The sequence below is a fragment of the Anser cygnoides genome, chromosome 2 (genome assembly GCF_040182565.1).
Source record: "Anser cygnoides isolate HZ-2024a breed goose chromosome 2, Taihu_goose_T2T_genome, whole genome shotgun sequence".
Taxonomy (NCBI): domain Eukaryota; kingdom Metazoa; phylum Chordata; class Aves; order Anseriformes; family Anatidae; genus Anser; species Anser cygnoides.
Genome location: NC_089874.1, coordinates 42,716,784 through 42,735,774, shown reverse-complemented (window position 1 = coordinate 42,735,774; position 18,991 = coordinate 42,716,784). Strand labels below are relative to the sequence as shown.

The 18,991-nt window shown below is 38.7% G+C and overlaps 1 protein-coding gene across 16 annotated transcripts in view; it reads right to left on the bottom strand.

Moving 5' to 3' along the window:
- Window positions 1–18,991, bottom strand: part of RBMS3 (RNA binding motif single stranded interacting protein 3) — a 702,788-nt gene that overhangs the window by 590,979 nt on the left and 92,818 nt on the right. For 9 of the 16 annotated variants that reach the window (XM_066991135.1, XM_066991136.1, XM_066991145.1 and 6 more), the window contains one exon: window positions 7,107–7,175. The exons of 1 other annotated variant lie outside the window; for it this stretch is intronic. In XM_066991135.1, coding sequence (XP_066847236.1) covers window positions 7,107–7,175 — 69 coding nt within the window. Of the gene's footprint in view, window positions 1–7,106; window positions 7,176–9,178; window positions 9,395–9,578; window positions 9,995–18,991 lie in introns of those variants that run through there. 6 more of the 16 variants (XM_066991141.1, XM_066991143.1, XM_066991142.1 and 3 more) reach the window with 2 other exon arrangements.

The following is an 18,991-nucleotide window of genomic DNA, read 5'->3' as shown; positions in this document are numbered from 1 at the left end:
ACAAAATATATATTTATATGCATACAAATTATACAAAATATATTAACATAATACAGATATACATATTTATTACAGACAAAATACCACAAATTTGTAATGTACATAACATTGCATACATTAGGCATGTAACAACAAGAGCAAACTTGCAGTACTGACCACAGACATTTGATTTTTTTCAGTCCTCTGGTGAACTTAGAACAGTATTAATTCTTTTATATATCATGCCTTGCTACAAGGCTTTCACTAGCTAACCTTACTTCTGCAAGGCACTGCCTCCACTTCATACTTAGGTTTAATGAATCAAAGGTTAAGCCTAACTGAGGCTTGTTGACATTCAGCAGGTCTGTCTGACAGCAAGTCAAAAAAAACCCTTAACAGGAATTCACTTTTTTCATTCCACTTGATTTTATTCCACATGCTTACCCAACTGTGATTTAAAAAAAAAAAACACATAACTAGGAGTCAAAGTGCTGTAAGAACTGGCCTCAACTGCTGTAAAACTATTATAAAGTAGGACATTGAGGTATCTTTCGGTATGAAAAGATGTATTACAAAAAGGAGGGCTTTAGGGATTTTTATACTCAATTTATCGCAAAACTGACAAATTTCCCTCATTAACTCTGATTAAGCCCACTGAATTTTGCTGTTGTTTTTTGGTTACATGCCAAGTGCCAGGAGGCAGCAACATATTTCTGTGGCTTGGGTTGTCTGGTCTGTTTCTGGAAGTTTGCCAGATCTCATCTGACCTTTATAGTAAGGTTTAACCCTAGTAGTTGGACCAAGTCATTCTTGTTAAGATGAACAGACCAGAGCAGCTCAAACCTAGGTCAGTAGTGAAGAAGCATCGTTGCTATTTGACAGCTGTTCAGTGGCTTCTGGGAAAAAGTGTTGGTGTTCTCAGTATGTTTTCTAGTGGACAAGCACTTAACCTAAAGTTTACTGACACAGTTTGCAATGCTCAGCAGAAAGGCAAACTGCTGAGTCAGCAGGGAGACAGTGACTTTCTCAATACGGACTTTTTTTCAAGTCAAACTTGAGGCACTACAGGAAAACAAGCAAACAGAAGGAGATCAGAACAGCTGAATACAAGAATATTTACAGTATTTGAAATCAGGCATCTTCCACTAGTTAAAAAAGAAAAGTCACTTCACAGGAATGGATCTTCTGAGCCACTGTTCGTATTCAGGTAACATGCCAGATACCCTAAAGGAAACTCACCCATCTCCCTGCTCTAACAAATGATAAATTCCACCTGCAGGTCCCTTTTATTCTGCATACAAACAGGCTGCAACAGTCTCAGCTACTGCTGCTGCTTCTGCTTTAACCATTCCAATGGCTACCAGCAGCTTGGTATGGCTTCCCAAAACTAAATGAACACACTACTCCTGTGCTGAAAAACATTCATTTTGACAAATAACGAATAACATTCATTTTGGCTTCATGCACTGACAGAGAAACTACTGAACTAATGTCTATGTATAATTGTCTTCTTATCAGATTGGATTAGGAAAAGATTTTTTTTTTTTTTACCAAGAGAGTGGCCAGGCACAGGAACAGGCTCCTCAGTGAAATGATCGCAGCACTGGGCCTGCTGGAGCTCAAGCAGCACTTGGACAAGGCTGTCAGACATGATTCGATTGATGCTCCATACAGGTGGTCCTGTATGGAGCCAAGAGCTGGACTTCATGACCCTTGCAGGTCCCTGCCAACTCCAGATATTCTATGATTATCAAGATACTATTGCTCCAATACATATGCAGGAAGAAAACAAAGCCAAAAACAAGGCAAAGCGAGGGGGGGGCGGAAGGTTGGCAGTAATGAGGAGTAAACAAGAAAGATGAAAGTTATATATGCACTGAAATCTCTGACCTGGAATTCAATGAAACAGTTACCACAATAAACTAGAATATCAATCCTCATATTCCTCCTTCTTGATTGGGATTTCTGTTATCTCAGTCATGAAGTTGTACAATAAACTACCAAATGCAGTGTTAAGAGTTAGCCTATTTAAAATTTAGATCATACACTGAATGGTTATCAACATCCCCTGTCTGTTCCAAGTCTTCCAAGGAAACTGCTAACCTCTGGGTACAAAAATATAGTACTTATCTCTATGTTTAAAGATCAGGATATTAAAGAAAAAACAAATTCAGACCTTAATTAAGGTACTTATGCTGAATTCAGCAAGGGACAAGGCTTCAACTATCTGTAAGAAAGGAAGAGGCTTGTGTTGCCAACACCAGAAAGACAGAGTAATAATTCTGTAGCAAAGCAGCAGAGAAGCCAGACAGAAGAGCGATGTGGAAGCTGAGAATGCTCCTGTCCCTTGACCCATTGGACACCATTTCATTTTCTGTATTTTTGCTCCATTAGCTCAAACTAATGCCTTGCTAATAGGAATGGGGTGGGGGAAAGATGCTGAAGTGTTCTATATTACTTTTAATGGCATTTAAGACACACCAATTGTTCTGCAGGCTCATTTAGCATATAGCACTAAAGAAGTGTCCATATAATTTTATAAATTAAGATATTCTAAGCATCTCCAAAACCTAGCAGCCCTTTTGCAAGAGAACTACAAGATTGTCCTGAAGGTGCCAGCCAACAGCAGTGACCAAGTGAACGGTCTGTCTTGACAAACTCCCTCCTATGCCTACAAGCAAGAAGAGACTAATTCAGAAGGAAGGTATTGCTGTCTTATGCTTGCATAAGAAGTGGATTTGTGAAATCTGGGTAGGTACTACGCACTTTTTGCTGCTCATCGACATCAGGAACATAAGCATGTTACGGGGATTGTAGTGCCTTTCTTTCTTTTAAGAAACTTTATCTATTTTTTCTTCAAATGCCTCAGCCTTAAACTGCCGTCTGAAATACTGCATTTCTTGTTTTCTAAGTTGTTTGTTTGTTTTTGTTGTTGTTGTTGCTTCATATTACCTACATTAGCTATACCACCCCAATAGGTTCCAGCACTTGCCTCTCACCTCATTACCAGTAGGGTACTCTGTTGATGTTAAAACTGCTTCTAGAGACAGCAGAGCTGCAATAGCGAGTGCCTTGCATCCCACCCTACTTGTGCACCTACAACTCCTAGCAAGAGACAGACCATCCCACACAGATGCATCATCACTATAAGGCACTCTGCCTTGGCTGCCATCCCACTCAGCAAAAGCAGTATCACGTTAGAAATCAGCCATATCATCATGCCTGAAAAAGTGCTCTACTTTCTCCTTTATTTTCATCAGCAGTGAGCACATACAGTCTTCAGAGTACCACGGAAGGACTAAATTCACTTCAGAGTTTCTCACAAAATTGCTGCAGACTTCCTCACACATCAAGAGATGCCACTAGCCAGGAAAGGCAGCATAGGTAATTTTAGCTCATTAGTATCCATTTGTATCTACTCCTTGATTCCATCCTTCAAGCAAGTTTAATGCATCTGGAGCCACTAAGGTCCAACACAGCTCCTTGGATGCCATTTCAGAAGCTGAGATCTGGTTTGACTTGATTGCCCACCCCCAATCCTCTAATTAAATAGATTAATTCCTTGGCTTCAAAAAAAAAAAAAAAAATCAACCTTTTAGACTACTGGCTTCTTATTCTGACACTGAAAAAGCAGAGAGCTTGGAAAAAAAATGGCTTAAAGCAGGTAATGTGTCTTTCCCAGGGCAGTCAGAAGGAACCTCTTAATCAAGTTTTAAAGATACCTCCCCTGCAGCAAGACACTTTCCCAGGCTCAAGGGGCAGGGGAAAAAAAAATCTGAACAGCTTCACATCAAAAAACCTGAGCACACAAATTCCACATGCCCATGAGAGCGATGAGTTAATAGGAACTTATTAAAAACCTTCCCCAGATAGCGTATTTGAGGTAGATAAACATGCTTCAGCTTATCCAATACAAAATATAAGCATGTCTGGGTAGTACAAAGCAAAATAAGTCAGTGAAAAATGTGTTATTTTCAGTGACTCGTTGACCCCACCTGTAGAACCCCTTCAGATCTCTCACCCAATGGACCTTCAAACTTCACACAGACAGAGGAAATGAAAGAAGAAAACTTGGGGGAGGGAAAAGAGGAAATCAGTTTAGCTTTTAACATTTCTTAGATGTATCAAAGGCCTCAGCCATGTAGCTCTATTAGGTTTCTGTGCAGATTCTTGTAAGATCTATGTGGAAAAGCCTTCACTGGGTTCACTGCATGAGGCTGAAGAAAATGCAGACAATATGAATTTGAACTTTGATCTTTTTCTTTCTTGGAAAGCCATCTTCAAAAAATGTTAAAATAAACTATATATAGATGCTGGCAAGTTGCAAGGCTGAATACAAATCTCTGATCCAATACAAATATTTTGCCACTTTCAGCTCATGAGAGTGCACAGCAGTATTCAGGTCTCCCAAACTGAACCACTGCATGGCTACACATCCTCACAGTTGGTACTAGTATTTGTAATATCCGTGAGGCAAGTTTATAAGCTTATTAAACCCAAAACACAGAAGACAAAAGCTTACAACAAACAAGGACGAAAAAGAAAAGATTAGAGTGCACATGACAAAGGAAGGCAAGATTAAAACATGCGGGGTACAACACAGGTGGAGGAAAATTACCACAAGCATGCTTTAATACAGTACAACTATTTTTTTTCTGCAGATGCTGGATGGTCTAGACATACTTTCAAAGAACATTCCTGGTAGTTAATCCCTCAACTCTACTAGGGATTTGACAGGGTTGTAATGCTACAAGCAATCTTTATTATGTACTTATCTTTCCCCTCCCTCCTCAAAAAGGAAATCAAGTGTGTAGAGCATAAAGTGCATTTCTTATGATTTGTTAGGATGATCTCCTCCTGACTTAGGAATGTGTCTCCCATTAACCTTAAAGAGCAACTGCAAACATGCAGAAAGAGGGGAACAGTCATTGCCATTTCTGCCTTGTGCATACTAATGGAACTCCACGTATTTTTCCCTGCTCACTTTGTGATCCCCTAGTATGGAGTAAGAAACGAGCAGTGAAAGGAATTAACAACCTCCCCCAACCAAATGTAAAAATTCAATGCTTAAAAAGGGGAGAGAAATAAAGTACATAGAAGTCTCAGCAAGCAGACAGAACATGTATATAGAGCAGGATAAGACTCTTATAGAACCCAGAGAAAACAAATATTAAGAAGAGATTGTAAGGATGGTGAAATAGGTAACTCACTACATTAAGCATTTAGCTGCTTTCTTTCCCATCCCAATTTGAACACAAGTGAAATTCATTGTTTCTCTCACTTTAGTTTTCAAGACCAAGACTCAAATTATTGGAAGTTTCCCCTCTTAGCATATACATGTGCATAAGAACAGAAATCCAGTAGGCTGAATATTTTAAAGCAGCAGTAGAAAGACATTGGGAAGGAGCAAACATAAAGACTGGGGGAAAGCAATGTTTATATGATCAGTACTGAACAAGCAAGTTTTGAAAGAGGGATTTGTTTTAGCTGAAATACACTGTCTTTCATTTAAAAGAAGTCATGTGCTTGTCTATAGTCAAAAAGGGTTGGTTTTGATAAAAGAGAAACATTGAATAACATTCAATTTTTTAAGAGAAATAATTTACAATAATATTGCTTCCTGACCATTACTAAACAGTTTTTTTTTTCCCCCTCTTTGGTTTGAGTTTATAACAAGTCTCCCCGAATATTTTATCTATTGTAACTACTTTATAACTTAGTTGTTTTAAGTAGTGGAAAAATATTAGGGGGAGGGAGGGCACACTGAAAAACACAATTTCGTGCACTGCCAAAGACTTTGTTAAACTAATTTCCAGCTTAAATGACAGTCAAAAGATTGGAGGATCCATCTATAATGGTTTCCATGGTACAGTGGTATCAGGGATGGTTACATCACTGACAACGCATTCAGAGGGTTGACAAACATTACCTGCAGCTGGGCCAGCCTCCCCTCTCAGCACCTAACCATTGTCACAGCCAATCTTCATTTTCAGACACATGCATGTTTCCTTTTGCTCTGGTGACCTACCATGTCTGCCTTCCAGCCTCCAACCTGAAACCCAACCATTATCAAACCTTAACGGAAGGAATTCCCTGGAGATGAGAGACAGGTCCTAATCTATTATCTGGTTTCCATTTTTTTTTTTCTGGTTACCTTTTTGTCAAAGTCTTCAGCCACTCAAATGCATTTAATATTACCAGGCAAGCCATACTTTTAACACACACAGAAGTCTTCCCATCCATATAACACACTTCACAGAAGCAGATTCCGAGAAAGACACACTTAAATTAGCCTCCTAATTGTCACTTCAGACTATCACATGTCCTTTTGCATTGTTGACACACCATAGCTGTTTCCTGGCCACTAACCATAACACAATGTTTTCTGGAGGAATTCCCTGGAGATATGAAGAAGCTCCTAGTACATCATCTGATTCCCAGGTCATTGTTCTGTTTCCCTTTTTGTTTAGGTCTGGAGCCAACCAAATGCATTTAATATGAGCAGACAAGACAATCTCTTATTGCACACAAAATTCTTCCATGTTCCCCATCCAATTAGCATGCTTCACACAAACCATATTCCACAAAAGACACTTCAAAAATTTGGTCATCTGATCTTCACATTCAGCCTCTTGTGCCAACCTCCCCTCTCAGACCAGCCTCCATTATCAAATCTTTTCTGGAGGAGATCCCTGGAGATATGAGACAGGTCCTAGTCCATAATTAGATTCCCAAGTCATTGTTCTTCATCCCTTTTTGTCTAGACATTGAGCCATGCAAATGCATTTAATATTAGCAGGCTAGACATTCTTTTAAGACACACCAAATATTTCAGCCCTGTTATGTCTCCGTTCCACCCCTCCGCCCCAGTCCAAGCATCATGATTCACAAAAACCATTTTCCACACAACTGCATTAGAGGAGTCATAGCTGTACAATGCCTCTTCCATAAGCATGGACTGCATCTAACAGTCTGCCACAGGACTTCCTGCAACAATCTCAGAAATGAACAGGACCTACATGGGTTAATGTAGGTAGACACCTCTCCCCAGTCCCCTCACAGATTCATTTTAGAAGGAAGCTTGTGTCATCCTGAGCTTCATATCCTTATTGACAAGGGCAAATTACCTGATGGGGCTGTGAACTGGACCATCTGCTGTAGGAAGGAGCACCTGAAGTCTTGTTGGCTGTAGTTCTCTGCAAAATAGAAGATTGACATCTCAAATATTCACCATCTCCAACATGCAGTCACCTCCCATTTCAACCACATAAACTCCCATAGTAAAAACAAACAAAAAGTCTCAAGAACCCATAAATATAATATGGTAGCATTACAGCCAGAGGTGAAAAAAGTCTGCTGAATCTGCTACTAATGAACTCTTTAGCCTTTGACCTTAGAACCTCAGCTTTCTCCTCAACTTCTGCATATCACCTACATTGCAAACTTAAATACTGAGCCCTAACATAAGATGGGGCTGCAAAGCATTAGCTTTAGGACAGGTAATTTACTCAGCTTTAAGCAAATATGCTCTAAATTTATGTCCATCTCAGAAACTCATCATTAAAGGAGTTTGTCTGCTTGTTCTACAAAGTTGTATTTTTATTTTTTTCCCCTAAATCAATGGTGGTTTAATTCCAGACTTCATGCTACTTTTACAGAAGCTCTTTTGAACTCACAGAAAATAAAGCAAGGTTTTTCTTTCAGGATCCCTCCACCCTCGCTCCAAAGTCAAATTTTAATATATAGCATTCAAATATATCAGCTATTTATCAGCCTTCTCCTGGAAGAGAAAAAGTCTGTCTTTATGATTAATCCCTGTACTTCTTTCCTCTGCCTCTCTGCATTTGTGTTGTTTTTTTTTTTCAAATCAAAAAGAGTCCATACCATGGCCTTTCATGTCCATATTTTGTATGTCACTCACACACCTTATAATCAAACCGCTTTTTACAGTACAAAAGAATCAAAGCAATATGAGATCTATCAGAATACCAGCAAGAGGATGCTAAAATGGGGGCCAGATTCATATTTGAACCATATGGATGAGCTATATTAAAAAAAAGACAGCCCATGTAATATTTATAGTACAACGTAGTATACTCTTTGTAAGTATGAAAAAAATAGCTTACAGCTTTTAACACCCAGGATATAGTACAATTCTATGCCATTTATAACTACTAGGGCTTATAGATCATGACATATTCTAGAGCTGGCATGTCATTCCTACTAATGAGAAAGAGCCGCTGCTGTAATCATGCTTTTCTATTAGTCTATCAAAAAACAGTTATTTTACAAATTTAATTATTACCATTACTGTATAACATATCTAACTTCTACTAGACACCCTTAGAAGGATAAGCATTTTTAATGAACAGTTATGCTGTACGACAGAATAACTCTTTTGATAAAAACTTCAGAAGAGACAAAATGCACACAACATTGATTTCAGCTTTCATTAGCTCCTATAAAGCTATCTTCTTTTGCTACAGAAGAAAGCCTGGTGAACCTATGAATGACAAGTTGAGTAACAAGATAGCTGAAGTTTTTCAGTTTCAAGGGCATCCCCAAGAAAGATATCCCATGGAGAAACAGTATCACAATATTACTAGGAAACAGAAGAACACTTTCCAGACTAGGCAGCAGATGAATACCTTAAAGACAGGGGTATAGGATCATTCTTCTGTCTACCCTTACAAAGAAGAGGGAATAAGAGCCTCAGAAGTTCTTAGACATTAATCTCCATCTTCTGATTTGATTAAGAGACAGTCACTGAAGAACACTCATAAAAATACTAGTATAAGAAGTCTAATCTCAGCTTTTATTCCCCCTATCTGCCCAGGCTCCCCCTGCCCCCCATTCACAGATCAATGCACAGGACCACTTGCTTGTTACGTGGCAATCGTAATACAAAGTCACAACAAAAAGGCTTACAGCATTCACACACAGGAGTTTCCACATCAGATAATTTGGAGTAGATTCTGAAAGATTTGGAAAATACTTCACTCTGAGAGTCTTGCCAAGCTTTATAGGGTTACAGGGAAAGCTTTAACACCAGACAACATCCCCTGGTTGCCTCTGGGGCTATAGCACTTGAAACAGGTGACTTAGAAAAATTAAAAATGCCTACACATGAACTAACCTCAAGCACACACACGCACACTTGTATTTTCCTAGAATCAGTAGAAATTAGTCAGTCGCTTACCTGTAGGAGTTTGGCCACTTATGCCCAGCAGCGACAATCAGCAGCTACAGCACAAGCTCTACTAGATGAGCAATTTCTGCATGCAGCTCACAACACAAAGGAGACCTCAAGGCACAGCTTTTTTTTGTGAGATATTTTACCAGGGAGAACCTGGGCTGCACTTAGCACCTTAAGGCTCTTCCCTTTCTTCAGAAGTCACCTCTCTCACCACTCTCCCTTTCAAGGAATAAGGAAGACATACGTAGAATATTTAAAGACTTTCTACTCATAAACCCACACTCTAGTTCTGTACAGCTCCTTAACAACATCATTCAAAAGATCTAAACCAAGCAGCTCTCCACTTCCCCCAGACTTCCAGCAAGCCCCCATGCTTAGTAAACCTTCCACCCAGCCATTCTACCTTCTCAGCTCGCTCCTGCAAACCCCCAACCCCCAAGCATTCTCAACCATATGTAGGTACAAGCCCCCCTCCCCTCTCGAACTATTAAAAACTAATTAGGACTGCTGGTTCTAATCACCTGCTTGTCCAAGCTGTTCCTAATGTCCTCACCTCCCCTCCTCCTTCCCCCCACCTGTGAAGAGGGCATAAACTCACAGAGCTGCAGGTGACTGCCAGTCTTTTTAAAAGACCGGTGAACATCCATTAAAAAATTCAAAGTATGAGTCAGTTTTTTTGTTGTTTGTTTGTTTGTTTGTTTTTTCTTTTCTGCAGACCATGCTTCTGAAAGCAATAAAACTGCTACTTGGACATATGGTCTTTGGTATCTGAGCTGGGAGTTACAGCAAAAGAGACAAGAAGAAAAAAAAATGATGCTCAGTGCGCTGCATACTGCTGCCCAGGCAATAGTCTGCCTGAAAGGAAACAATCTGACGGGGAAAATGCTTTCTTTCAGGTACAACACGTGCTCCAGGCACATAGCTGGATCCGAGCCTGAACGTGAGGAATGCTGATGAAACACCAGGCTACCTCCAAATCCCAGAGAGCGCAAAACAAAGTGCTTTTCATAGGAATGAAGTGCTACAGATAAAAGAAGAGCAAATGATGTAGTGTATGTGCAAAGCTGCTGTTTTTACACGCAATTCACAGGAAAACAGTTTTCTCTGGAGATTCATGCTACTGAACAGAGTATGCACTGTATTAAGGGGCTAGAAAAAAAACTTTGAGTAAAATACTGGCACATCTGAGTATAGTTCAATGGGAGTGCTCCTGAAATGATATGTTACTGTTCCTCTTTTGGGTTGAGACTATTAATGACGGTGTACAGTACAAGCCAAGATTATATGCAGTCCATAAATACATTCTCATCTGTTCAAGGAGAGCTTCATGGCAAGGCCAGATTTCAAAACTGGGAAAGAAAAGCAGAGCACAAAGAACATGACGTGTAACTTTACTCCAACAATATTTCTAACAGCAAAATAAAGTAAACACTCTGGTAGCAAAGTCAAAGCTTATTACCTGTTCTACAGCCAAATGAATTTGCAAAACCTTCTGATGGGTATGGCAATTCATCCCATTTATCTTGGAAGCGTATCTTAAGATGGAATGAATTACCATCTGGAAGTACCTGTCTCTTTCCATTCACTCACTGGAGAGAGAGGTTGAGCAGCTCATTTAATTGAGACATCTAACTTTCGATGGGTAATGTTAAGTGAAATTAAATCTGCCCACACTCGTTGTTCTCCTTCCTACCGAGGGACCCAGGCAATTTGTCCTTTTCTAGGGTTTACAGGGTTATTATGGCAGCAAATTTGTTATGTAATCGGGGTACCTTTGAACTGTGTTGTGAACTCCTATGAACTTATGTTAATCTTTCAAACACAGCTCGCTGCTAAAGCTGAGAAGCCTTGACTTCCAGGGCTTAGCCAGAATTTTTTGGCTGAGTAAAAAGGGAAGAAATTATTTTTATTTGTAAATGGAGGAAATATAAGATGTAAGCAAATGGAAGATAATACTAAATATTTAATCATCTCAAGAACATTTTTTCAAATTTATGCTTGTATTACTTTGAGAATAAAGTTACAGTTCAGTTCTAGCTTTAGTTCCACAACATAGCAGCAGTTCCTGGGCTCTTCACATCCCTGGCCTAAAATCTTGCTGGCATTCAGCAGATATCTTGCTCATTGGTTTTATTGGAGATGTTCAGAGTTTAGGATGCAGCTATTTATGCAAAGGCTAACATCAAACTACAGGATATATCTTGCACCATGCAATACAGAATTTCCTTGATTTTTCCTAAAACTCAAAAATCCATTTGCTAAATGAAGTAATAATGGTATCTGACAACTGTAACACATTAAGGCACTGAAGTTCTGTCTTTGAAGCTTTCTTTAGACTAGCTTTTCTTGTGGAGGTTTGTATAGCTGTGACTTTTGCAAAGTAGAACCAGTAAAACTACATTAAAAAGGATCAATATTCAATGGCTGCTTATTGACAGGTACAGCCTTTTGGGTTTGCTTGCCTATATCACAGAAGGAGTTTACGAAGAGGAATAGAATTAAAATATAACATTTTATCCTCTCATACTATAAATGATGACATTGTCCCTTATTACTCTCCAGAAACAAATACTAAGTGAAGTCCTTTTGCCATTAACCATAGCAGACCGGGAAGGAAGTGGCTGGTTTTGAAGTACTGATTTTTGTTTATTTTTATTTATTGAGCTTTTCCCACAATAATGCAGTATAGAAAATGACAAGTTATTAATTGCTATTTCAAGTTAAATAGCAAAGGTGACAACTCAACCGATTTTATCTAATCAAAAATAGTGCTTAGAGGAATTACAGTTTGAAATTGGAAACAGCTATATGTCTTGAAATAACATAGACTTCATGCCTAGATATCAATCTATCGCTGCCCCTGGCCTGGCTCCAGATGCTCCTAACCCTTGGTGATTCTCTGTGTGGGGTAGGACCACGCACACGTAAGAGTACTAAATCCTTCATAGGCATTTCCTAACAAATGCCATCTCAGCAGATCAGAGGAGTCAGCTCAGTTGAAAGCATCTCTCTGTGCTTCAAACGTGCTACCACACCTGGCTCCACGGGGAGACAGACCCCACTGAAGCCAGTTCATTACAGATGCACCACTCACCCATGAAGCTATTTTTACTCCTGTACCATAAATATACATGATCCCTTGCTCCCTTCGAAACCTCATCCTATTTTTCAACAATACCAATATTGTGTTGGAAATTCATTGCTAACACCACTGTGGACATAAGAGAAAACAAATTGCTAATACGTTAAAGATCCATGGTTTCTTCAATACCATAAAAGTAAAATTAATTTTCAAGTTCTCTCTCCTCAAAATAAAAAACCCTCCAGAACACACTAAAAAAAACCTACTTTGGAGTGAGACGAGTGGTAAAAAATTCCAGAGACAAATGTATTTATTTATTATTTGTCAGAAACATGAAGACAGGAAACAGTTGCTAATCAAATTAATAACAGGAACATCACCTCATTTGCAGCAGTTTTTACTCTATGCAGAAGTTTTTCAACTCCCTGGCAAGCGCTGCTGGTCAGTGGGTTGGGACACAGAATGAAACATAGTGTTGTTGACGGTGGTGAAATGACAGTACATGGCATGACAATATTGCCTTCTCTTCCATGCAAAGGGGCACAGTGCACTTGTCAGCTAGCTTGGCTGCGGAGTGAAGAGCATATGTCAAAGTGACATCATTGCTTTGCAGTGATGAGATGATGCAGGACAGTCATCAAGTATGTTGTCCCATAAAAGCGTAAGAGCAAGAAAAGACATTAAAAATAGCAGTTTGTCTGGGTATAGTGGTCAGGATGTAAAATGTAACAGACTTGGCAGACGTAAAGTTTGTAAATTGTAAATGAAATACATTTGTAAGTTGTATACGAAAAAGAGGACGGTGGAGGAAAAAAAAAAAAGAAAAAAAAACCTTTTCTTAAGTTTGTTGCACAATGTCATCAGAGATTACTTCCTCTAACTTACAGAAATCAATGTTATGACAGGAAGAGACAGAGCAGGAGAGATATTGACTGAGCTGTCAACCATAGGAGTACATCTCTGTGAACCTGTGGGTTTGGGCTTTGATGAAGCAAATGCATTCAGTGGACGTTTTTATAGGAACTCAAGTACTCACTCAAAGTACTCACTTGCATTTTATATCCACTCCCTACTCTTGTTTATCAGCATAGCGAATCATAATTGCTGAGGTGCTATTGCCAAAACTAATACAATTTATCTACTGCTTACCCCAAAAGCCGAATCTTTAGGGTTTAGCGATTTGACTTTCCTAGCCATGACGTACGGCTTTCATGGCATTTTGATTCCCACTCTTTTTTCTCTTTGTCACCACTTTAATATAGATATTTTTGCACCCTGGAAGGAAAATAATAATTCCAGACAAAGCCAGGGAAGACAGTGTCATGTCTATACAACCTCTCTTTAGACTTACCAACCAGGAGTTTTCCATTTAACAAAAAAAAGCTTCACTTAATGACCTCCCATATCCTATATGATTGTTAAAACTAATCATGAATGTATTGGAAATTTCAAAATACATCTTTAAATGCGGATGATGTCCTCAAGCCTTTTAGGTATCACAAAGCGAATAAGGTATTAGAGACTGTGCTACCCATCTCATATCAGGCCTACCTTAGCAGAACTCTCTGGCCAAGCTCTAGCCAACAGTGCTGTAGCCATTAACTCCTTCTTCATTGTCATTTGTGTTGGCAAACTAAAGTGCCATTTAATCGAATCACAAACAAGCTAAACAACTGTTACAGTTGGTGACAAGCAACAACTTCTTTCTTAGGAATTTTAATATGGTGAAAGGACTTAGTGTCTCTCTGGAGATGCTACACGCACCGTGATTAGCTGTGCAGTCAGCACTTTCTCCCAAAGCCAGAGAGTTTAAAGGTAAGCTGCAAAGAGTTCGAGGAACAACCTACAAGTCTTCCAGATGGAGTTGACATAAAGTTGGCATCCTTATCCCATAAAATGTAGAATTAAGAAATTGTAAGTCACAAGACTTGGAAACACACAGAAAGATAAGGAGGAGAAATCATCTCATCTGAGTGAAGAAAAAAAATGAGAAAAACTAGAATATGGAAACATTTGATGCTTTGAGGTCAAGAATTATCCCAAGTACTGCAGAGAAGGTAGGGGAGCACATCACAGCCATATGAGAGAGAAGAAGGTGGATTGGGGGATTTTTTAAAGCTAGTAGCTGTTTTTTGCAGAAAAAAAAAAGACTACAGGGTTTGAAGTAAGTGTCATATTATATTGAATGACGTTACATTATCTGCAGTCAGTAACTTCAATCAGTCAGGGAGCACAACAGTATTGATATTACCAGGATATTTACTCATATTGAAAGAATGCATAATGAAATATAAGATGCACTATCAGAGGAACTTGAAGGAACATATGACATATTTGATGTCCTTCAGTCTCTCACCACTTTCCCTGAGTAAATGAAACACTAAGGCATGAGCAAGATGTAGGGAACCAACTATAAAAAAGTCTTGGTTATGGCAGGCAGTGGAATGGGATTAGTTTTGTGAGACTGACAGATGTGGCTTTCTTCAAAAATTTGCATAGATCTGCAAAAATGTTGTTAATTAGCTTAACAACTTCATGTTGATTTGAGACAAAGGAATATCAACAGGAACCTGAAAGAATTTTATTGTAGTGAGAGCTGTTCTTTTCCGACAGCAATTCTAAGAAAGATATTTGTCGCATTAAAAAAGCAGGCCAAAATATTAAAAGTGACTCAGAATCTTTGAGGGTTTCAGGTCTGAGGTGTTAAAAGATAAAAAAGTGACCATACAGAAGACTGACACTGAGCAGGAGACCTTCAGTTACACTACAGAGAGTATCAAAAACATTAGAAGAACGTGAAATTTAGAACAGTGGATGCTTTCATAAAGGTGTGTGTCTTTCCTTCCTTTATTAATGTCATGAAAGAATTCAGAATTAATCTTATGTTAAAGATTATAAGAAAGTCAAAAGAGACAAGAGCCTTGACAAGATGATACAAAAGACAATACTGCAGAAATTGAAGTACAAGATGGCAGACAGAAGATGTGCTAATAAGAATATTTTGCATGTATTACAGTACTGGGAGGCATGAACATGAATCATGAAGGTTCAGGAAAAGATAAAAATGAAAATCTTTATTTGCAAACAATGCAATCATAGAAAGGTGGAGGAGGTACTCTAATGATATCTTTAATGGTGAGAAAGATAAAAGTGAACAGCGAAGGCCATTTTCTAGATGAATGAGTCATTCTCAGAAGAATCAAATTTTTAAAGCATTCAAAAGGCAATTAGACATTCAGGAATAATGCTGGCAATTCCTGCTAAATTATTAAGACCAGGAAGCAATAAGTGTAGTCAAAAATTTTGCAAGCTAATTTTGAAAATATTCTAAAGGAATGGAAGGAGAGTCATATTTCCAATTCCAAAGTAGGGGTATATTGGAAATGTAAGAATTATTTGTACATTTCTTCTCATTACAACCTCAAAAAAACACCTTCCATATCTTTTACAGGCACATACTTATTAAGCAGAGGAAACAGAGAGAGACAGCGAGTACTGGTGTCTGGCAAAGACCATGATGTTCCCTCCCAAGATTACTCACAAAAAGAAAAAAAGAAAAACAAGCAATCAATTTCAGTTAGATGTGGTCTCAAGTGAAAACAGTGATATAAACACAATTAAGGTGTAATTTCTTAGAGGATTTAGGAAGAATATACTAGTGGTTCTTCAGGCTTTAGGACGCGAATCTGACATCTTTAACACCACATTAAAAGCATGCAACTGTCTGTGTGACTTGTAGAAAGTTGAGTACCTTCTAAGCAGGGACACAATGAAATTTCTGCTGTGTTTCAAAGCAACAGAACACTAAGGCAGAATGAGGAACTAGCCCCATACTTTTCAGAGTGGCCCAGTTCCTGGGGAAGTCTCACATTGGAAGGAACTGAAGCAAACTGCCTTGACTTCGGAGAAGTCGCTGCTGTAGAAAAGATGAGGTGGGAAGAAAACGTTTTCAGATCAGTAGGCATACCAGGATAAATTCAAGGAATATAAAAATAGGTAAATAGCTGTGCAATTATAAGATCTTGAGCAAGCTTTCTGTCAGTCAATGACCTTGGGCTGCAAGGAGTTTGGTAGCTTAAACACTGGACAGCATTAAATGATGGTGCAAGTTTGTGGAAGGAGGAAATTCAACTGTTTGCTACTTTGGCCCTAATGTCAGTTGGGAAATTTCTCTTTCCTAAAAAAAAAAAAAAAAGACAGCAAAGTAAAAGAAGGATCATTTGAGTAGTTCAGTACAGTTACTGCATAATCAGTAGCTGACCTAAGAAGCTGAGAAACAAAAAGGGTGGCATAATACTGCAGTTTGACTGTAGTCAGGGCTAGCATAAAATAACTAGCAAGGGTGACAATCGCTATGACTGTGAAGTACATGGTTTATACCCATCAACTGCCATAGCTGCCCAGGCTCCGGGGTACAAAAAGCACTTTCACTTTGTTACAAACATTCCTACAGAGAATACGGTTAGTTGACTGTTTTTCCTGTGATCCACACCACCGCTGTTACTGCCCAAGCAATGTGTTGGAACATGATTTTTGTATACAGATTTTAGTAAGCCAGGTAATACTCTTCTGCAAACAGCATTTATCTAAAGGCTGTGAGACCCTCCACCTCTTGTCTCCACCACCCTACCCCTTCCATGAGTACGAGCCTTTCAGTTCTCCTCCTTGTTGGAGCCCTTGTGCTTGCTCCCCGTGTTCAGTTTGTACTCGCTCCCCCATCACAGGATCTAAATCACAACAGGGAAGGTGAGACAGGCATTCAAATGTGCCTGTCACTGCAGGAGGAGAGATGCGACAGAGTGGCTAGAGCAGCAATAACCGAGGAAATATATCATCCCGGCTTCTTCAGATGCCCCTCCCCGCACCGCGATCGAGGCATACCATGGCAATAAATTCTTCTAAGAGCCCTTAAATCTATCACACTAATTGCAAAATGTGGAGTAGCAATTCATCTTTCCTGGTAACGTTGTAATGCATGAATTTGCTGTAAGAATTTTTTAAATATTTCCTCATGATTAAAGCATAAAATAAAAGAAAAAGTAACATCACTCTGCCTACTTTCAGGCTAATGCTTCTTTTTGAAGCCTGGAGAGCAGTTCAGGATTGAAAACATGAAAGATAAGGAGAACTGTCAGTAGAGAGGGAAGAACATTTCCCTGCTCTATTCACATACAGTCTTAGCATTTAAGACACTTTTTTCTAGACTGCAGAATGAATAAACAGTACCCATATTTTTAGAACACCTTCTCTTTAAATTTCCTTTTGGAAATCTTAAAGCAATTCTCTATTTATTTAGCATAAAGAAAAAGTGAAATTGGAATGTATTTTAGCAGATAGGTCAAATATTTAAAATAACAATATTCTTTTCAGTTGGTTGATAAATATAAGTGGGAATATAAATTGATAAATATAAGTGGAAAGACACTTCAAGGAAAACATAAGCAATAATGAGAGGCAAACTCAGGACTGTAAGCGTGCCCTTTGTCAATTTGTTCAGCACACAGTAACCTTGCCAAATTAAGGAATTTCCAAGTGCATTAGGAAAGGCTGCCCTCTTCAGACAAACTTAATAAAAGGTACCCAAAGAAGTTCTAAGTGTCTTGAAGCTAAAATAAAGATGTGGTGAAATAAACTGGGCAGTGCCATATCAAGACAGTAGCAACTTTCTTCTGCTTAATAACAATTTGCTACTACATAAATAAAAGAGTGTCTTCTAGTCCCTAGCTGCATATTAATGCGAGTTTGCTCAGATTCACTACAGATCCATTTATATACTTTCAATATGGATATTAAAACTTTCACCCCTATGCTGAAATACAGAGACATTAATTAACAAAGCTACCGAGTCTGAGTTTCCCCTGTAAGGTCAAATGGAAAAATGACCCAGTTTGCAAGACTGAACTTTTATTGCACAGAAACTTTCATTAAACATGATAAAGTTGCTTCCTTTCTCAAGACAAAAACAAAAACAAAAAAACTTGCATTGCAGATATATTTCGCGCTCCCTAATGATGCAAAATAGTGAGTTGAAAAATGTTTTTGTCACCCTAACTGGTGTTTTATACTTCATGTCTATTTCCATTTTCCTTAAAGCTTTCCTGAACTAATAGTAAAATGCGCTCATTTAGCTAGAAAGACACTTTCCCTCACTGTTGGTCATCTGAGTGTCTTCACAGGTAATTTTATGGATTTTTATCTTCTATCACATCAGGTTGCAAAACACAATGCCACCAGTTGCTCTTCTGGAGAATATGGATGCTAAACATGAATTTTCATAAGGAAATGATCTCTATAGGGAAACTAACTATGTCTGGTTTTACTGGTGCAAAGAACAGCTTCTAATTACTGGGGAAGCTGATGTGGATATAAATGTTTTTAGCATTTTTTTCCTTTGAAAACTGTAAAGTGTAGCATGGAATATGCTGAGAAGACACAGAAATACAGATTATGCTCCACATAATCAACCTCAGGGTGAACTATCAAAACTTTTCAAGTCCTTTAGCTAGACTGTACTAGACGAATTTTTAAAACAGATGTTAACTGTCAATATAGCACCCTAAAACTGCTTCGGAACAGGGAGCAGAGATGATGTTACAAGGAGGGGAAGTATCGCCAGTGACAGAAAGATAAAAAGGATTTAGCTGCTAGCTTGATGGAGTCTCTCCATTCATCCTTAGCCAAGGCTTTTTTTTTCAGCTTTTCAGCAAAGCCTCCAATGTCACCATGTCTCAGGG